Here is a 22,386-nt window from a genome sequence, read left to right on the forward strand (position 1 = left end):
AATAATCATTAGTATCTAATAAAACAATCCCCCCCTTGTCCGCTTGCTTTATAGTAATTGATGAATTATTTTGTAAATTCTTTAAAACATCAATTTTCTTTTTTTGTTAAATTATATTTAATTTTTATCTAAATTCAGGTTCTCTATGTCTTTCTTTACTGCCCTTTCAAACATTTCTATGTTTCTACCTTTTTCTGAAGATGGAAAAAATTGTGATTTAGGCTTTAAATTAGTATGATGAAAGCCTCTATTATCATTTGTTATTTCACGTTCGACAGGATTTTTTATAAAATATCTTTTAAGGGTAACATTTCTAATGAAACTATTTACATTAATTAGAGTATTAAATTTGTTCAGCTTATTTGATGGTGCAAATGTCAGGCCTTTTTGCAATACTTTATATTGGTTTTCACTTAATTCTAAGGAACTCAAATTGAAAATCCCTTGTTCATCTATCTCATTTTCTCTCTTTCCTCCTCTACCTCTGGTTCCTCTCTCTTTTTTTCGGTTTCATTCTTTCTGTTTCTCGTTTGTCCTCTCCTAAAAAAAAAGAGACTGAGGTACCTTGTTGGGGACTATCTAGATTTGTTCTTAGATCTAAATCTCTTAGAGGTTCAAATCTATTATGGTTAGACCAATTTTGTTCAGGTTGTCTCCAATTCTGTCTATTATAATTGGACCTATTATAATTATAACTATCTCTTTGATATGTAGAATGACCATAATTGTCATTTTTTCTATCTCTATAATTGTTTCCTCAATAAGCAAGGAAGCTGTAGTTGTCAAAATTTCTCTCTCTATTTCCGTTACTTTTCTCTCTATTCCAATTGTTATTATAATTTGATTTTAAATATTCACCTGAAGGTCTTGAATTTGAAAGAGAACCTTTTTGGTTATATTCATAGTTGGTATTCTCATTCCTCAGATTAGTTCTATTTGTATTAGAATTAAATTTAATATTCTTTTTATTATTCTTTTTAGAGAAGATCCTCCATTTCTGATAATTTTCTTGTTGGGGTTTGTCTAACTCTGATTCAGATGGTTGAGTATCACTAATTGTATCTTTATCTTTTGTGTTTTTATAATCAACCATTTCTCTATTCATTTTTCTAAGTTTAATCTCAATTGTTTCTTTCTTGATGTCTTTCAAGTTATTTATAATGTTAGTCTGAATATTTTTATATTCTGTCTCTGTATTCCAAGGGGATAATTCATTGCTAAGATGTTCAATCTTTTCTCCAAATTCCCTTAGACTAATGTTTCTTGATTTTACAATTATTTTCATTAAATTAATAGAGGCAACACTTAGAGTTTCAAACCATTCTTTTTGCAAATGACCTTGCAGTTGAAAGGTACAGTCTTTTAATAATCTCAAACCTCTAGGTACGATGTTTAAATTAATATATTTCTGTAAAAAACTAACTTACAACTTCTGTTTCATCTCCTTAACTAATACTTTCTCTAGGCTTTCACACATTTCTGAAACATTCCCTAAACATTTTAAAGAAAAACACAACCAAAACCCAAAAGGCTTAAAATACTGGGGCTTGAAGAAAATTAAACCAGACTGGCATGGGGGAGATATAAATAAAAAACTATTAAGAACAGAAGCTGAATTAATTTTTAATTTTAAAACCCTGACCCCCTTAGGCCTCAATGCAGAGCTAGATCTCAATCCTTTTTTATAAATTACAGTCCTTTTATGAACCCCCTTTTTTATGATTCTTTTTTTAGATTTATCTAGACTATATGTATTTAATTAAAGATATTTTATAATGTTTTATCATAGTTATTTATTATAATGGGAATCTCATATTGTGAGAATTCCCTGGTGTGGAAATTTCCAATTTTCTGTCCTCAATGTTTTTTGTAGAACCAATAGAATGTCAAGGGTAATTAATGAAAGAAAATATTAACTAATCGAAATAAATTGGAGGCTATAAAATAGTTAGTATACAGACGTAAAATGTTTATAAAATTCTGATTTATTTAAATTATGAGTTAAAACATTAAAATTATCATTAACTCTACTACTTATTAATTTAGAATCTTTGGATAACTTTTAATGTTACCTATATTTATATATAGGATATATCGCTAACAACTACTTGACCCTGAACATAACAGTAATTGCCATCAAAAGGGGTACCCCACAGTAAGAAACTGACAACTTTAAAAGTTTATTTCCTATGGTGTTGTTTTCACTGAAGAGTTATCTATTAGTATAAACGATACATTGAAACTGAGGACATTTTACTGACAATCAATTTTGATACATAAGTTTCTCAGTATAAACTTTTGCAACAAAGCCAATACAACTAAATACTGAGTAAGAAGTATTGGAGAGATATCTTTGGATCTTGAGAGCTTTTATCAAATTTATAAGATTTTTTAAATATTTGACTATAGTGTATATGAAATAAGGTGCACCTTATATATGTGTTTTTATTTGTGTAATAAAATGTAATAGTGTTTAGATAAATTTAATTTGTTTTTAGTTTTTATTTTTTGTATTGTTTGAAATAGAACATTATTTATACTATACTCCCTTTGATATCCAATATAGTGTTATTAGAATATAGGTAGAGCTGTCTAGCGCACTCTAATTGTGTATACTAACAAATAAACATAGCAAGCAATCTTACACTTTACTTTTACAATAGATGAAAGGCTGTCAATATTGAAGAGACATGAAACCCAAAATTTCTCTTTTGTGATTCAGACAGAGCATATTTTTTAAAAACTTTCCAATTTACTTCTATTATCAAAGTTGCTTTGTTCCCATGGTATGCTTTGTTGAAGAGAAAGCTAGGTAGGCATCTGGAGCACTATATGGCAGGAAATAGTGCTGCCATCTAGTTTTCTTGCAAATGGATAACACTTCTGCCATATAGTGCTCCAGAAATGATCCGGCTCCTAAGCAACATTTATACTAAAAGTAAATTAGAAAGTTGTTTTATTTAAATTGCATGCTCTATCTGAATCATGAAAGAAAAAAATCTGGGTTTCAAATCCCTTTAACCCCTTAATGACAGAGGACTTACCAGGTACGTCATATGAAAAACTTCCCTTAATGACAGTTGACGTACCTGGTACGTCCTCTGTTGTCTGAACTGCTGGAAGCGATCCTGATCGCTTCCAGCTGCTTACAAGGGATTGTAGTGATGCCTCAATATTGAGGCATCACTGCAATCCCCCATTTAACATACCGATGCAGAAAGGGCCACTCTGTGGCCCCATCTGCATCGGCTATGGATGTAAACAAAGTCGTTGGTGGGTGGGAGCAGCATTTGGCACTATGTTAGGTACATCCTTAGTTGTTTTTTTCCCCAATCGCACTTACATTATCGGCAGTTTGTGCTGGGATCGCATTTGCGGCCGGGGGGTGGGGGGGCGGGTGCGCGCGCAAGCAAAATATGCTCACAACTTCAAAAAAAAAAAAAAAAGCATCAATGTAGATGCAGGGGATCTCCTTTCTTTAGTAAGGGATCTGGGAGGGGGAGGGATGTATATTATTTAGAGGGGCCAGCTACACTACAGAAAATAAATACTTCATATAAAAAAAGTAAAAAAAAAATATTTTGGGGGGCAAATTGGGTACTGGCAGACAGCTGCCAGTACCCAAGATGGCGGCAAATAGATAGAGGGGGAGGGTTAGAGAGATGTATGGGGGGGGATCAGGGAGGTTGTGGGGTAAGGGGGGATCCATCACTGCAGACTGTATGAAAAAATAAAATAAAAAGATTAAAAATAGTTTTATTTCAGTACTGGCAGACTTTCTGCCAGTACTTAAGATGGCAGTGACAATTGTGAGGTGGGGGAGGGAAGAGAGCTGTTTGAGGGGGGTCGGGGGGGGGGGGGGGGGGTCAGGAGGTGGGATGTGTCAGGTGGGAGGCTGATCTCTACACTAAAGCTAAAAATTAACCCTACAAGCTACCTAATTAACCCCTTAACTGCTGGGCATATTACAAGTGTGGTGCGCAGCAGTATTTAACGGCCTTATTATTAACAAAAAGCAACACCAAAGCCATATATGTCTGCTATTTCTGAACAAAGGGGATCCCAGAGAAGCATTTACAACCATTTGTGCCATAATTGCACAAGCTGTTTGTAAATAATTTCAGTGAGAAACCTAAAATTGTGAAAAATTTTAGTTTTTTTTTTATTTGATCATATTTGGCGGTGAAATGGTGGAATGAAATATACCAAAATGGGCCTAGATCAATGATTTGGGATGTCTTCTAAATATAAATATATGCATGTCAAGGTATATTTTGGGATTCCTGAAAGATATCAGTGTTCCAATGTAACTAGCGCTAATTTTGAAAAAAAGTGGTTTGGAAATAGCAAAGTGCTACTTTTATTTAGTGCCCTATAACTTGCAAAAAAAGCAAAGAACATGTAAACATTGGGTATTTCTAAACTCGGGACAAAATTTAGAAACTATTTAGAATGGGTGTATTTTGGTGGTTGTAGATGTGTAACAGATTTTGGGGGTCAAAGTTCGAAAAAGTGTGTTTTTTTCAATTTTTTCCTCATATTTTATATTTTTCTTTATAGTAAATTATAAGATATGATGAAAATAATGGTATCTTTAGAAAGTCCATTTCATGGCGAGAAAAACGGTATATAATATGTGTGGGTACAGTAAATGAGTAAGAGGAAAATTACAGCTAAACACAAACACTGCAGAAATGTAAAAATAGCCATTGTCATTAAGGGTAAGAAAATTGAAAAATGGTCCGGTCATTAAGGGGTTAATGTATAATTAATATAACATACACTGATGCTTGGTGCTTATACCAGAAGTCGACAAATCTGTCAGAAAAATAACATCTTTTAAAAAGATATATGGAAAAGAAACCAAAATGTTAGGAGACAGTGGTAACATTGTTGGATTTCCAGAGGTAAAATTCTAGGAGCCAGTGGCATCCTGGCTCCTTGGTTTGTCGAGCTCTGGGTTATACCAAATGCTTATGTGTAATTTTATCCAAGCTTTATATTGGAGAAAAAATAAACTTTAACATAAGTATATTGCAATGTTGTTTTACTACACATAATTAAACCTTTTATATTAAAGGGACATTAAACCCAAAACATTTCTTTCATTATTCAGAAAGAGAATACAATTTAAAAAAAAAAAAGTTTCCAATTCACTTCTATTATCAAATTTGCTTTGTTTTCATGTTATTTTTTGTTGAAGGGATACCTAGATAGGTAGAGTGCACATGCTTGAAGCACTACATGACAGGAACTAGTGCTCCTGCTAATGCATAACATTGTTGCAAAACTGCTGCCATATAGTGCTGCAGACACGTGCACACTCAACCATAAATCCCAGCTTTTCAACAAAGTATAACAAGAAAACCAAGAACATTTGATAACAGAAGTAAATTGGGAAGTTGTTTACAATTGTATGTTCTATCTGAATCATGAAAGAAAAAAATTGGGGTTTATGTCCCTTTAAGATATCAGTGTTTACTGTCCCTTGAAAGCCATAAGTTAAACACATTACACATTTTACAAAGATGTATACAATATATTGTCCCACGACTGGTGCTTATAGAGCTAATATTTCTGCCCCATGTAACTTACTTTACCAGGCAGCATTTATTAAATGAAAACATTAAACACGGCAGCTTATCACATACGATTCCTACTACAGGCTGGCACCAAGCTTAACATAAACAAAACGATCAATAGCTGCAGGGCTGAAGATCCTGGAAACATTCTCTTCAGTTTAGAATTTGGTCACATTTTTTAACCCTTTAAGGACACAGCTTTCAGTTTGCTCAATGGTTTTATGACGGAAAAGTACCGTCATATGTCCTTAAGAGGTTAAAACACCTAAAATACGCAAGAATTTTTTTCCTCATCACCAGAAGGAACAGAAATGTTGTAAACAAAACCTACCGAATGAAGTGAAAAAGTAGCCACTGCTCATGCTCTGTGTTAGGCTTCCAGTGGAACAGGAAATATGATGTACACAATTGAAGACTGTATCTACAGTGTGTTATTATAAAATGTTTAGATATGCATAACAACTTGCAAAGTACTTTCAATTATTTGTGTCTCTTTTTCATGTCATTTAGCTCTGTAAATTGTGAATTATACAATTCCCAAAGCTGAAAATGCACCCTGCAAACTTCTGAAGGCTAAGCCTGCTACATATCTTTCCTTCATTGGCTTTAGCAAATCACCATCATTAAGTGCTTTAACTTTATGATAGTGATGAGTCTGCAGACAGCAAGACTAAAGCCTGGATTGGCTCCTCCAAATAACGCTAGTGGTGGGTGGAGTTTGGTTATTGAAAAATAAGGTGTCAATTTGTTTTAAACATGTTTAGACTTGGCTGATATTTATATTTATGGCAAAACAACAGAAATATAATGTAATAATAAGGTGTTTACTGTCCCTTTAAATGCAATCACTCTATCAGTGATATGTTTTAACAGAAGAGTTTGTTTTTAACTCATGACAGCTGAGGCATATGCTGTGTTTGCACATCTATTTATAACAAATGTCTCCCACAGGGTTTTAAATATTTCCATTTCTACATTACAAGAACCTTCAACAAAATTCCTACCTCACCTTCCTTCTCTTTGATTACATGTTGTTTGATTTGTTCTGCTCTGTCCATGTAGGTGGTTAACTTCTGTCTGTAGTGGGCTTTCTTTGAATCATCTTTTGTAGCTGTAAAAAAAATAAAAAAATAAAAAAAAAATCTCACATTAATCAGTGCAACAAATTAAACATTTTCTTTGTTGCATCTAAAAAAACAGACATTTTAAAATATATTCTTTTTTTGCAATCATCTAGCTCACTTAAAGAAAGTCTGCTTCCATTTGCAAAACCAGGTTTCTTTTTTATTTTTTTTTTATTTTAAATTTTTATTGAAGAGAAGAGATACAGACATTTTAGATAATGAATACACTACAGCAGATGGTCATGTCTGACTTTGAATGTACAACAATATTAAAAATCCTCCTCATTTTTTGTTTTTTTATGCTTTCAGACCCCCCCTCCATACAGTAATACAGATCTCTCTTGGACCTTTTCTAATGATTATTTGAGATCAAGGGGGTTAATGTTATATAGACATAGAAATTACAAAGAAAAACTAACAAACTGCATCTTTTAAAAATAAACATAAATTGAAGAAACTACCTGTTTCCTGGAAATTGTAATAGATGCATGAGTCAGGACTGGTTGCTAAAATAGCTCATATCACACAGAAGTGAGCAGCTATAATTTACAAACTGGGAACTGCAAAACTTGGTAAAACGGATAAATAATTAAATAATCATTTCCCTGAAAATAAAATCTAAATGAAAAGTCCTGAGCAGGTAAAAATATAGACTCTTAACAGATTGTCAGACATCCCTCTCTGAACATACAAGTATGGTACAGACCCTGATTTACAACACACATTACACACAATTTTATACTTTCTTTTAAGGCTTGGTTCTTGTTACTGTCTCTAATGGTTGATACTTGGTTCCCCAACCCCGGTCCCGGCCGCAGACCACATAAGGGGGGGACCCATCTGGTTAACCTTTTCCTTCCAAGAACTGAGGCTACATTCATAGCATAGATCCCTTTTTTCAAGTGTGAAACTATGTCCCTCTAGGGGCCACCCCCTAAACCCCACAAGAAACATATAAGTTATAAAAGGGCATTAATGTTGTTAATGTGCCTCTTACAGATTGTCGTTGTGTACATACATCCAAAACCTGACTGTACGTTATGTAAAACAGCACCAGGGATGCCAGATTATTCAGGACTTAAAAAAGCAGGGAAGTGTTGAGATTTAAACATACTCTAATATCTTTTAAACAAATACACTCTTTTATAAGATAAACATAACTGGGGAACAATTAGCATATTTGAGCCAACAGTGTTAGAACATATATGACAGTGCTAGACTTTCCTCAGTCTGGCTTCGTAAAGTTCCAGCAGTGGTCCCTGCTATACTGATTATTAGAGTTCCCATCATCTGAGTGGTGAGACCCGGTCACCTGCAAATGTAAAGTCTCAAATGTTGTGCATGGGGTATTAACCAAAGGTGAGGCGGATCGGACTTTTCCTTTATTCTTCCCGCTAGACCCTTTCTGCATGCAAAGTGCACCAGACCTCGATACAGCACAGGTTGAGGTATTGAGCTTCCTAGTGTGTTTGAAAGTTATATCATGGCGTGCACTGTCGGCTTGCTTTTGCTGAGGCAGCGGATCTCCATATTTAGTCGTGTCGGCCTCTTGGTGTATGTAGATCATAGGCGGTCTAGTCATCGCCAGATGCGGGTGCACTCGTTGTGAGACCCGCAAAGGTGTTGCTTTACTGGTGTTGATCTCTTTCCTTCTCAGGGTGGAGGAGGTCACGGGGGCGCCATTTGCCGCGGCCCCATCCCCCCTGTATATCACCTCCGCCGCCTCCAGCTTATTCCTTGTGTTAGGCTCAGACCGCTGCAATGTTATTAGGTAGTCCCATGGAGCCCTCTGTATTAGGTCTTTAAAGCGGTGTTCTATTTTTTCTAAGATGTCATCTATACGAGACATGCAGCTAGGATCCCTCTCGGCAGCCATGTTTGTTGTGTAGTGGCGAATGACCGTTAGTCTTAGGCTCTCTGCAGTAAAAAGATCCTGCTTGTGTCACTAAACTGTGAAATTGTAAATGTTCACTCTGTAACCTGTCCTGACTAGAAACCTCGGAAGACCGAGGGGGGTAGCGATGCCTGCCGTGAGCCGCCGCTCCAGGCCTTTACTGCCCAATCTTGTGCTCCAGCTTCACAAATACAGCGACTAATATGTGTTGTTATGTTCCATCCACTAGCCCAGTAGTGTAGGTCACTTTGTGTGTCCGTTCACTGTGTTAATTATCCTGCACCGGCGGATTTTTGGATATTCAGCAAGAGCACTAAGAAAATGCGACCGTCCACAGTCGCAGTTCGGACACGCCCCCCAAACCAGGTTTCTTTTAAAAGGGATATGAACCAACATTTTTTTTCATTCACGATTCAGATAGAGCATGCAATTTTAAACAACTTTCTAATTTACTCCTATTAACAAATTTTCATCATTCTCCTGGTATCTATTTGAAAAGCAGGAATGTAAGCTTAAAGGACCAGTCAACACATTAGATTTGCATAATCAACAAATGCAAGATAACAAGACAATGCAATAGCACTTAGTCTGAACTTCAAATGAGAAGTAGATTTTTTTATAACAAATTTTAAAGTAATGTATATTTCCACTCCCCTTGTACCATGTGATAGCAATCAGCCAATCACAAATGCATATACGTATAGTCTGTGAATTATTGCACATGCTCAGTAGGATCTGGTGACTCAAAAATTGTAAATATAAAAGACTGTGCACATTTTTTTTTAATGGAAGTAAATTGGAAAGTTGTTTAAAATTACATGCTGTATCTGAATCATGAAAATTTAATTTAACCTGAGTGTCCCTTTAAGAGCCGGCCCATTTTTGATTTAGAACACTGGGTAGCGCTTTCTACATTTAGCCACCAATCAGCAAGCGCTACTCAGGTGCTAAACAAAAAAATGGGCTGGCTCCTAAGCAAAGAAAATTTGATAATGGGAGTAAATGAGAAAGTTGCTTAAAATTGCATGCTCTATCTGAATTATAAAAGAAAAAAACTGGGTTTCATATCCTTTTAATAAGCATTCTGCAAGACAATGCATTACCAGGCAGCCAGATAAAAGGCAGCAATCACTAGCAACACAAGGTCCCCAGGTAGGCTGACACAGTGGGGACCTAGAAAGCATACAGATCACTGCAAATCACTGGGTCCCAAGAAGACTTACATTGCCAGGACTCAGTAACAAGTCAACCGGTCATTAGGACCCAGGAAGAGAACATAATACTCCAAAAATTAACACTCTCACCACCAGTTAAAAACAACTCTTCTCTGGGCTCAGTATATGCTGGGATTCGTAGTTCCCAGGTGTGAGATAAAGGAGCGAGCTGTTATAGATCAGACTTGATTGTGGTTTAGAATTCCATGGGCTGCAGGACACAGATAGCATGGCTCTGGCAACAGAAGTTTCTCAAGCCCTATGATATACTTATAAGAACAAATAGGCACAAAACAACACAGAAAAATCTAGAAAATCATTGCCCAGCAATCAAACATGCACTTACTACCAGTGAGCCTGTGCAGTCTGTTTCAAGTATGCAGATAATGTTTACTGGCCATACCACCATCCCTATGAGGGGTGGTAAAACAAAATCAGACTGTGTTCTTACACCCTGTAATGGCAGTTGTAAACATTAACAGATCAATGATATTGTTGTGTTTTTGACAAGCCATATCCTACATTTTAGATTAGCAATACAGAGATGGGGCTGCACTGTTCTGTATTATATATATATATATATATAAAAAATATAAAACACGGAAGGGGACTGCACTCCTAGACCGGACGGGTACACATCCCATGACCCTGCAACATGCTCAGCCCTGGGTGCTCAGTGGCATTCACAAGAAGATGTGCTGTCACCAGAGTCACAGGCAGTTAACCCCAGACAGGTCTGGGTGCAAGAACCAAAGGGGAAATTACAAAACAAATTAATCAAACACACAGAGAAAACCCTGCACTCACTAGCAAGCTCACAGCTAAGATTTAAAAGCAAAAATGGAAAGGTTAGTCTAGGGGCGCGATCCGATATCGATCGCAGTTTGCGGCGCAAGCGAGGAGACCGGCGTCGCCCGCAGTTTCAGCTCGCAACTCGAGCCATCCCATATAAGTCGCCGTCAGATGCTAACGTGCCGTAAGTCTCACAAACCAGCGATGTCCAGAAATCTGCGTAAGTACAAATTTCTGGCGTCGCCAGTGACTTGCGGCACGTTAGAATCTGCCGGCGCCTATAAAACCTGACTAAAGTTTAAAACACCCGCACTGTCTAACACGCCTCTCTAACATAGCCCGCACTGTCTAACACGCCTCCCTAACATAGCCCGCACTGTCTAACCCTCTATCCGCTATCCCCCCTCACTAGCCTAACAATAAAAAAGCTATTAACCCCTAAACCGCCGCTCCTTTACCCCGCCGCCAGCTATATTATATCTATAACCCCCTAAAGTGAGCCCCTAACACTGCCGCCATCTCTATTAAAATTATTAACCCCTAATTTAATCTACCTACCCCGCCGCCAGCTATATTATCTATATTAACCCTAAGTATATTATAGTTAATATAGTTATTACATTATATATATTAACTATATTAACCCTAATTATATTAGGGTTAATATAGTTAATATAGTTACTATAGTATTTATATTAACTATATTAACTCTATCTAACCCTAACACCCCTAACTAAATTTATATTAAATTAATCTAATTCATTTATAAACTAAAATATTCCTATTTAAATCTAAATACTTACCTATAAAATAAACCCTAAGATAGCTACAATATAATTAATAATTACATTGTAGCTATGTTAGGGTTAATATTTATTTTACAGGTAAATTGTTAATTATTTTAACTAGGTATAATAGATATTAAATAGTTATTAACTATTTAATATCTACCTAGTTAAAATAATTACCCAATTACCTGTAAAATAAATCCTAACCTAAGTTACAAATACACCTACACTATCAATAAATTTAATAAACTACAAACATCTATCTAAAAATACAATTAAATTAACTAAACTAAATTACAAAAAATAACAAACACTAAATTACAAAAAATAAAAAAAAGATTACAAGATATTTAAGCTAATTACACCTATTCTAAGCCCCCTAATAAAATAATAAACCCCCAAAATAAAAAAAATTCCCTGCCCTATTCTAAATTCAACAAATTTCAAAGCTCTTTACCTTACCAGCCCTTAAAAGGGCCTTTTGTGGGGCATGCCCCAAAGAATTCAGCTCTTTTGCATACAACAAATACAATACCCCCCCCCCCCATTACAACCCACCACCCACATACCCCTATTCTAAACCCACCCAAACCCCCCTTAAAAAAGCCTAACACTACCCCCCTGAAGATCTCCCTACCTTGTCTTCACCACACCGGGCCGAACTCCTGATCCGATCCGGGCGATGTCTTCCTCCAAGCGGCAAAGAAGAATTCTTCCTCCGGCGATGTCATCCTCCAAGCGGCAAAGAAGAATTCTTCCTCCGGCGACGTCTTCCTCCAAGCGGCAGCAAAGTCTTTATTCTTCCGGCGGCATCTTCAATCTTCTTTCTTCGCTCCGCCGCCGCGGAGCATCCATCCCGGCCGACTGCTGAACTTGGAATAAGGTACCTTTAAATGACGTCATCCAAGATGGCGTCCGCCGAATTCCGATTGGCTGATAGAATTCTATCAGCCAATCGGAATTAAGTTAAAAAAATCTGATTGGCTGATTGAATCAGCCAATCAGATTCAAGTTCAATCCGATTGGCTGATCCAATCAGCCAATCAGATTGAGCTCGCATTCTATTGGCTGTTCCGATCAGCCAATAGAATGCGAGCTCAATCTGATTGGCTGATTGGATCAGCCAATCGGATTGAACTTGAATCTGATTGGCTGATTCAATCAGCCAATCAGATTTTTTTAACTTAATTCCGATTGGCTGATAGAATCCTATCAGCCAATCGGAATTCGGCGGACGCCATCTTGGATGACGTCATTTAAAGGTACCTCATTCCAAGTTCAGCAGTCGGCCGGGATGGATGCTCCGCGGCGGCGGAGCGAAGAAAGAAGATTGAAGATGCCGCCGGAAGAATGAAGACTTTGCTGCCGCTTGGAGGAAGACGTCGCCGGAGGAAGAATTCTTCTTTGCCGCTTGGAGGATGACATCGCCGGAGGAAGAATTCTTCTTTGCCGCTTGGAGGAAGACATCGCCCGGATTGGATCAGGAGTTCGGCCCGGTGTGGTGAAGACAAGGTAGGGAGATCTTCAGGGGGGTAGTGTTAGGCTTTTTTAAGGGGGGTTTGGGTGGGTTTAGAATAGGGGTATGTGGGTGGTGGGTTGTAATGGGGGGGGGGGTATTGTATTTGTTGTATGCAAAAGAGCTGAATTCTTTGGGGCATGCCCCACAAAAGGCCCTTTTAAGGGCTGGTAAGGTAAAGAGCTTTGAAATTTTTTGAATTTAGAATAGGGCAGGGAATTTTTTTTATTTTGGGGGTTTATTATTTTATTAGGGGGCTTAGAATAGGTGTAATTAGCTTAAATATCTTGTAATTTTTTTTTATTTTTTGTAATTTAGTGTTTGTTTTTTTTTGTAATTTAGTTTAGTTAATTTAATTGTATTTTTAGATAGATGTTTGTAGTTTATTAAATTTATTGATAGTGTAGGTGTATTTGTAACTTAGGTTAGGATTTATTTTACAGGTAATTGGGTAATTATTTTAACTAGGTAGATATTAAATAGTTAATAACTATTTAATATCTATTATACCTAGTTAAAATAATTAACAATTTACCTGTAAAATAAATATTAACCCTAACATAGCTACAATGTAATTATTAATTATATTGTAGCTATCTTAGGGTTTATTTTATAGGTAAGTATTTAGATTTAAATAGGAATATTTTAGTTTATAAATGAATTAGATTAATTTAATATAAATTTAGTTAGGGTTAGATAGAGTTAATATAGTTAATATAAATACTATAGTAACTATATTAACTATATTAACCCTAATATAATTAGGGTTAATATAGTTAATATATATAATGTAATAACTATATTAACTATAATATACTTAGGGTTAATATAGATAATATAGCTGGCGGCGGGGTAGGTAGATTAAATTAGGGGTTAATCATTTTAATAGAGATGGCGGCGGTGTAAGGGGCTTACATTAGGGGTTAATAATATTAATATAGCTGGCGGCGGTATAGGGGGATTAGATTAGGGGTTAATAATTTTTATATAGGTGGCGGCGGTGTAAGGGGTCAGATTAGGGGATAGATAAGGTAGATGGCGGCGGTTTTAGAGGCTCACAGTAGGGGGTTAGTTTATGTAGATGGCGGCGGGGTCCGGGAGCGGCGGTTTAGGGGGTAATAACTTTATTAGGGATTTCGGGGGGGGGGGGGGGGGGATCGCGGTTGACAGGGAGATAGACATTGCGCATGCGTTAGGTGTTAGGTTTATTTTAGCAGATCGCGGTTGACAGGGAGATAGACATTGCGCATGCGTTAGGTGTTAGGTTTATTTTCTAGTTAGTTTAGGGAGTTACGGGGCTCCAATAGTCAGCGTAAGGCTTCTTACGGCTGCTTTTTGTGGCGAGGTGAAAATGGAGTAAGTTTTCTCCATTTTCGCCACGTAAGTCCTTACGCTGCATATTGGATACCAAACTGCGCGGGTTTGGTATACCTGCCTATGGCCCAAAAAACTGCGGGCGACGGCAGAAATATACGCGCGTAACTTCTAGGTTACGCCGTATATGTGATACCAAACCCACGCAAATATTGGCGTCGCCGGCTTTTGCGGGCGACGATTTATATTGGATCGACCCCTAGGAGTGCAGTCCCCTTCCGTGTTTTGTATATTACTGGGGTGATTACATAAGCCTGTGCACCCTTCCCTTGTTCCCAGTTTGTTTGGATTTGAGAGCTTGCATTGTGTGGCTGTTTAGGGTCCCAGGTATATACATACATAGACACACACACACACATATATATATATATATATATACACATACATACACACACACACACATTATATATATATATATATATATATATATATATATATATATGTGGCTTGTCGTGCGAGTCTTCAAGTGTCTGTGGATACGGCCCACTGGAAACTGTAGTCCTGCTCTTTGTGAGCGATATCATACCCCGTAAGGAGACTGGCTGGGGGAAAGGCTGGCAAAGACAGTGGGAAGGCTAAGGCCAAAGCAGTATCTCGCTCACAAAGAGCAGGACTACAGTTTCCAGTGGGCCGTATCCACAGACACTTGAAGACACGCACGACAAGCCACGGCCGAGTTGGTACTACAGCTGCCGTTTACAGTGCTGCCATTTTGGAATATCTTACAGCTGAGGACTACGGTGACCTGCTGGAGACATACCAAGCACTGAAGGAGTGTGGACAAACGGAAAGGGTGCAAAGGAACAGAGTATACCAACAGAAGTGCATTTAAAGTACCTCACTACTTGAGGGTACACCAGGTGAGCGCGGATAATTCCCCCACTGTTATCTATACACTGATTGTGAACGTATTACACGAAGTGTGCCTCTGTGCGCCTGTCTCTTTCTAAACTTTTTCAGACAAATCGAGAGGAACCTCACCTTGCGGGGGATCATCTTTCTATCAGACGGGCTGCCTTCACCTATAGCACACGGGAACTAGTATTGTGGACTATATGGAATATTGTACACCCACAGACTGTCCATCCAAATAAGACTGCTAGCTACACAAACTGTATATTGTCTCATACATACATATATGTGTGTGTATTATATATATATATATATATATATATATATATATATACACATACACACACATACATACATCAATCAGCAAGTGATATCCAGAGTGCCCAACCAAAAATGGTCCGGCTCCTATGCTTACATACCTGCATTTTCAAATAAAAGATACAAAGAGAACAAAGAAAAATGTATAATAGGAGTAAATTAGAAAGTTGCTTAAAATTGCATGCTCTATCTGAATTATGAAAGAAATAGTTTGGGTTCAGTGTCCCTTTAACAGATGTGAATATATATATATATATATATATATATATATATATATATATATATATATATATATATATATATATATATATATATATATATATATATATATATATATATATACACATACACAGTATATAAAATTATGATTTGATTACAAATATCAGTATATTCATGTCTAAACGTAAATGTTGCAAATTTTAATAAGTTGCAAAGTATAAGGTCTGGCAGATGCTTTGGCAAACTAATATCAATTTATAATATTACATAAATGTAACCCCATAACTTCTATATGAGAGATTAAGCAGTTCCTTATGAGTCTATTTAAGGAAAACTCACTATGACATACATACTAACTTAAAGGGACATGAAACTCCAAAATTTTCTATCATGATTTAGATCTCATCCATGTGTTCAGTTAGAAACCATTAGTGCATTGCTGCTCCTTTAACAAATGATACAAAGAGAATGAAACAGATTAGATAATAGAAGTAAATTAGAAAGTTGTTTAAAATTGTATTCTCTATCTGAATCATGAAAGAAAATGTTGGGATTTTATGTCCCTTTAGGTATCTGGTTTTGTACTGATGAGTAAATATTGCCTAGTAGGTATCAACCTGTATTTGTCATTAGCAAGAATAGTGAGTCATCCTTTTGATCATATTAAAAACCAGTCCCGGACTGGAGGGGAGAATGGGGACTCCTTTATTTTAATCTGCAGTAAACTTTGACAAAATTACCGCTGTTTATAAGAGGATTTCACTGTTCCTGTCATAAGATATAGCAGGATTTCATGTTGCGACTCTAAATTACGTTGCTACATTATCAAGTGTGGCAATGGCTTATTTAACTAACAGCAGGTCATGTTTGAGTGTTATTGATTGAAAGCCTAATATGTAATACTAATTGTGCATCCAATAACAATACACACTAAATAAATCAGTCTGTTCCTATTCTAACTAGAATTAGCAACACACAAGGATGAATCACTATTCTTACTCATGATAAATACAGGCAGATACCTAATAGGCAATATTTACTTACCAGTATAAAACCAGATACTTATGTATGTCATAGTGAGCTATCCTTAAATAGACTAATAAGGAAATATAAAGTATAATATGATGAAGGGGATGATGTAATCCTCGAAACGTCAATAAATCTTTGACACTTTGATAATACAAGTCCTGTGAGTTCATCTGTTTATATATATATATATATATATCCTGACTAACTCATCAAGGCTCAGCTCAAAAAAACGAATATGTTAGACATGAAAATTGGTATTTATATTCTCCTTTAAAAATAAACACGTGTTTTACCATTTCCGGAAAATCCACTTATGGGGGGTGAAAACGGGGAGGGTGATTTATGAGGATACCTATATCCCCAAAACTAAAGATGTTACAGACATGAAACTTTCTAATTTACTCCTATTATCATTATCATCGTTCTCTTGGTATCTTTATTTGAAAAAGGATAGTAAGCTTACGAGCCAGCCCATTTTTGGTTCAGCACCTGGGTAGCACTTGCCGATTGATGGCTAAATGTAGCCACCAATCAGTAAGCACTATCCAGAGTTCTGAACCAAAAATGGGCAGGCTCCTATGCTTACATTCCTACTTTTTCAAATAAAGATAGCAAGAGAACAAAGAAAAATGTATAATAGGAGTAAGTTAGAAAGTTGTTTAAAATTGCATGCTCCATCTGAATCATAAAATAAATCATTTGGGCTTAGTATCCCTTTAAGTTTTATTTAAAGTAACACACCACGCATAATACAGATATAACTAACAAGAATAAGATAAAATCATACTGAGGACTGAGTGCTTTTTTTCAAATGAATTCCATTAAAGTATTTGCATCAGTTTGTAACATTGTTATAAACACTAACTCATAGGGTGCTATAGCAAAATACATGTTTATGGGCCTACATAGGTATGCTGTTTAACAAAGGACCAAGCCAATATGATAAAAAAGTAAATTTGATTGCTTTTGTTTTTTAATTGAATGCTCTATCTAAACCAAGCAAGCTTTATTTTTGTACTTCCTTATCTCTTTAATTTAGTGCAAAATACATGAGTTCATTACAAATATAATACATTAAACCCAATTTTTTCTATTATTATTCAGATAGAGAATACAATTTTAAACACTGCCTTAAAGGGACACTGTACCCAAAAATTTTCTTTCGCGATTCAGATTGAGCATGAAATTTTAAGCAACTTTCTAATTTACTCCTATTATCAAATTGTCTTCATTCTCTTGGTATCTTTATTTGAAATGCAAGAATGTAAGTTTAGATGCCGGCCCATTTTTGTGAACAACCTGGGTTGTCCTTGCTGATTGGTGGATAAATTCATTCACCAATAAAAAAGTGCTGTCCAGAGTACTGAAACAAAAAAAAAAGCTTAGATGCCTTCTTTTTCAAATAATGATAGCAAGAGAACGAAGAAAAAATGATAACAGGAGTAAATTAGAAAGTTGCTTAAAATTGCATGCTCTTTCTGAATTACAAAATAAAAAAATTGGGTTCAGTGTCCCTTTAAAGGAATATGAAACACCATAAAAAAAATGTTTTTGTGACAGACACAACATACAATTTTACAAATTTCCAATTTACTTCTCTTATTAAAAGGGACATTAAACAGTAAATACATGCTAGATAGAATGATACATTCAAAGAAAAGATTAGTCCATGAGTAACATGTAGATGTATTTTTTAAAGTTTCATTAGTTGTTTAAAAAGTGACAAAATAAGTGTAAAGTTTTAGTGTCTATAAAACACTGGGAGCTGCCATGTTGTAACTTGTGTTACCTTCTCTGCTGTGGCCAATTAGAGACAGTTATAAATAGGTCACTAGAGTGTGCAGCCAATGGTTGTGCTGGATTTAACAGTGTTCTGCACTTCAATTTCTAACAGGAACTGAAAAGCTCACAATTTCAGAATGGAATTACAGGCAAAGAGGACAAAATAAATAATGAAAGTATATTGCAGAGCTGTTTTATATATACAATTTATCATTTTATATTACCATCTCAAAGTGTTTAATGTCCCTTTAAGTTTGCTTTGTTACCATGTTATTCTTTATAGGTGTTTGGAGCACTACATGGCAGGAAATATTGCTGCCATTTAGTGCTCTTGCAAATAAATAACATTCTTACAAAATTGCTGCAGTATAGTGCTCCAGAGACCTGCATCCTCCTGAGCTTATGTCCTTGATTTTCAATAAAAGATACCAAGAACACAAAGAAAATTTGATAATATAAGTTATTTGGAAAGTTGTTTGAAATTGCATGTTCTATCTGAATCATGAAAGAAAAATACACTTCGATTTACAACCTTTCCTTCTGGAACCTAACCCCGACGTAAACTGAGGGCTACCTGTATGGAGTTTCATGCCCCTTTAACTGCATCTTAACAGGGCAGTAAAGTCAAAATTAAACATAAATGGATTGAATGGAGCATGAAATATGTAACAACTTTCCAATTTAATTATTTTATGAATTTGAATTAGTTCTCTTGGTATCCCCTTGGAGCTCAGGTGCCCCAAGGCAGAACATAGAGTGATCTGAGATGTCATCGCAGAAAATGCAGCATGTCTGCAGAAAGAACAGGAACTGTTAGCATTTTAACTTTTCAGTGCTGCTAGACATTAGGCTGTTCAATTTAAACAGAGCTGTTCTCTGGCTGCATTGTATAAATTTTCCTTAACACAGTGCATCCAGAGCAAAGTGCTGTTTGAAGACAACAGTCAAATATGCAGTAGTGCTACAAAGCAGCAGTGCATTGATTGTTGTCTGGCTCTGAGATTTTTGCAAGCTTGTTCCCTAGCTTTTCACAGTCTGCAAAGCTGTTTTCCTCTGAATGTAAGATGTTCGTATGAGCAATGCACCTTTTTTATTCCTACATTTCTATGTTAGACTAAGAGAAAAGGAAACATTAATTCAAGAGACATTTTACAATGACTTTTTTATCTGCAGCTAAATTGCAATGCAATTTTCAACTACTGCACTAGATTATACAACTTTAAATGTTGCTTTATTCTCCAGTTAAACAACACATTGCAATTGATCTGGTGCTTTAATGTAACTGACAAATTTACACATTTATTTTATTTAAAAATGACCTGCAGAAAATTTTTCACTAAAAAAAATCTCATCGCAGAAAGTGAAAAAAAGTTCTGTCTCTGGGCTCAGGTGTGTGCCCATGTATTTACCCATCTAGCAGCAGTGTTTGCAAATTTGTATAGCAGTGTTAAACATAATGGCAAACACTGCTACCCTTGGCTTCAATTATCTACCTAGATTTACTCTGCAACAAAAGATACCACTAAAACAAAGCAAATTTAATAATAGAAATAAACTGGAAGGTTGTTTAAAACTGCATGCTCTGAATCATAAACTTTTACTTTTGACTCTATTCGAATCATGAATGGTTTCCACATTGATGGGCATCAGTGGACCAATCCCTGACAGCAGTCACATTCTTGGTCGGCAGACTGTGATTACATTAAGTAGGGTCTCTATTCAACTGGTTCGGTTGCAGAAATATTTTTCCTCCAGACACTAATCAGGGCATCTCAGTAGATAGGGAACAGCAAGGGTGTTGTGGTGTGGTGTAATGCAATATGCTAGATGTGACTATCTGCGCCTCCAGTGTTGCCCCTCTTACTGACCTTTCAGCACCTGCATCAGAAGCTCGATTCCCTCTTGGTAACAGACCAAACTCTCCTGGTACCGACCGCTCGCATCCAGCTCCACCGCCCTCCTCAGCACCACGCCCGCTGAGTTCTCCATGCCAGATAGAGCGGACATGGTTGCTGAACGTGCCACAGATAGGTAAAGGACCCTAGAAAATGAAGGCTCGTTTTACTCATAACTGTGGAGGAGGAAAATAGTAACACTTCCGCGTTCCAACTTCCAACCACAGGACAACATGATGTTGAAAACACGCGATAGACACAGGGTTGGCGAAAATTGGCGAATTTAAATTTAGTATTTTATATCCATGAGTAAAACACTGCGAAAATAAAAAAACTGGCTTTAGTATTGAATTGTTTTACAAGCAAACAGTTGGGGTTTTGCTGCCAAACTCAAACATGGCTAACCCTGGGATGCTTTGTAAATGTAATTGTTAAGAGCCATAATAGTGACGTCATAGTATTGCGCGGTCGCATTTGACAAAAAGGGCGAGCTACAGCAGAGGGTAAGAAGGTAACTGGTTATATAGTGTTGTGATTAACTTCTTAGGTACATAATTTAATATTTATACCTCAGCAGGGGATGCAGAACGTTGCACTAGTTTCTGATACCCAACTGCTAAATGAAAATGTCTATAGCTATCATTGTGCTGGTGCCTTTTTATGTATTTCTCATCCAGAGGCTCAGGCTGAAGACGTTACCTTTCTATACTAAGTTACTGTCACAAATTTCACAATGTGGAAACAAAGGTTGTTACACACTATTTAATAAACTTGTGTTATAGCCTGGCAAACAGATCTATATAACCTCACTTGTGCCCATACTTTTATATAAAGTATATCCATTTTTGACGCTTGAGTCATCAAAATACAAACGTGATCTGAGAGAGGTGGTCACTTGGATGTTATAATTTGTACTGAGTAATTACAACTAGATAAACAAAAACTATCTTTATTTCATACAGGAGAAGAATATACAAAGTACAAAAAAGGCAGCACTCACCGAGATTTAGAAAAAGGTAAAAATTAACTTTAATAAAGCATTTAAAAAACAAAGGGAGATTGCATGACGTTTCGGTGCTGTACTGTCACCTTTATCAAATGATCCCAAATTAGAGACAGTCCCAAAGTCCGTTCATCCTCAATGTGATGTCCCACAGAAGAAAGTATAAAACCAAATGAGACTACCGTTCATTTATACCCTTCATAAATGATCACATTACAAACACCTGAGTCGTGAAAGCATTGCCTACGTGCACGTTCTCTTGTTGCGTGGCAAGTTTGGATAGGTCAGCATAAACATATTCACTTTGCGTAGTAAACCGCATGGCTAATTAGCATAGCTGATGACGCGGTGAGGAAATAACGCCCCCTCTGTGTGCGCATTGAAGTATCATTCATATGCTACTTAGAGAAGAACTGATGTTAAACATAAAACAACAATGTTGCAAATCAGCAGGCTTGCGTAGCTTCACATACCACACATAACTAGTGGTTCCATACTTTAGTCATATCAGAGTCCTGATGTTAGACATCCGATTAGATTGTCTGTCTCTTGACTCGTAGATACATCTAATCAGATGTCTAAAATCAGGACTCTGGTATGCCTAAAGTATGGAACCACTAGTTATGTGTGGTATATGAAGCTACGCAAGCCTGCTGATTTGCAACATTGTTGTTTTATGTTTAACATCAGTTCTTTGCTAAGTAGCATATGAATGATACTTCACTGCGCACACAGAGGGGACTTATTTCCTCACCGCGTCATCAGCTATGCTAATTAGCCATGTGGTATACTACGCAAAGTGAAGATGTTTATGCTAACCTATCCAAACTTGCCACGCAACAAGAGAACATGCACGTAGGCAATGCTTTCACAACTCAGGTGTTTGTAATTTGATCATTTATGAAGGGTATAAATGAACGGTAGTCTGATTTGGTTTTATACTTTCTTCTGTGGGACATCACATTGAGGATGAACGGACTTTGGGACTGTCTCTAATTTGGGAT

The 22,386-nt window shown here is 36.5% G+C and overlaps 2 protein-coding genes across 4 annotated transcripts in view; one reads left to right on the forward strand and one right to left on the reverse strand.

Annotated features, from left to right (window-relative positions):
* Window positions 1-20,609, reverse strand: part of MITD1 (microtubule interacting and trafficking domain containing 1) — a 41,393-nt gene extending 20,784 nt beyond the window's left edge. Inside the window, exons 1-2 of the mRNA XM_053707691.1 lie at window positions 20,353-20,609; window positions 6,592-6,693 (exon numbers count right to left, since the gene is read on the reverse strand). Coding sequence (XP_053563666.1) covers window positions 6,592-6,693; window positions 20,353-20,491 — 241 coding nt within the window. The 5' untranslated portion in view covers window positions 20,492-20,609. The remainder of the gene's footprint in view (window positions 1-6,591; window positions 6,694-20,352) is intronic.
* A 208-nt stretch (window positions 20,610-20,817) lies between these two features.
* MRPL30 (mitochondrial ribosomal protein L30) overlaps window positions 20,818-22,386 on the forward strand; it is a 119,931-nt gene continuing 118,362 nt past the window's right edge. Inside the window, exon 1 of one of the 3 annotated variants that reach the window (XM_053707692.1) lies at window positions 20,818-20,882. The gene's annotated coding sequence lies outside the window, so the exon portion shown is untranslated. Of the gene's footprint in view, window positions 20,891-22,386 lie in introns of all 3 variants that reach the window. The other 2 variants (XM_053707694.1, XM_053707693.1) reach the window with 2 other exon arrangements.

This window comes from Bombina bombina, chromosome 3 (assembly GCF_027579735.1).
Source record: "Bombina bombina isolate aBomBom1 chromosome 3, aBomBom1.pri, whole genome shotgun sequence".
NCBI classification, from domain to species: domain Eukaryota; kingdom Metazoa; phylum Chordata; class Amphibia; order Anura; family Bombinatoridae; genus Bombina; species Bombina bombina.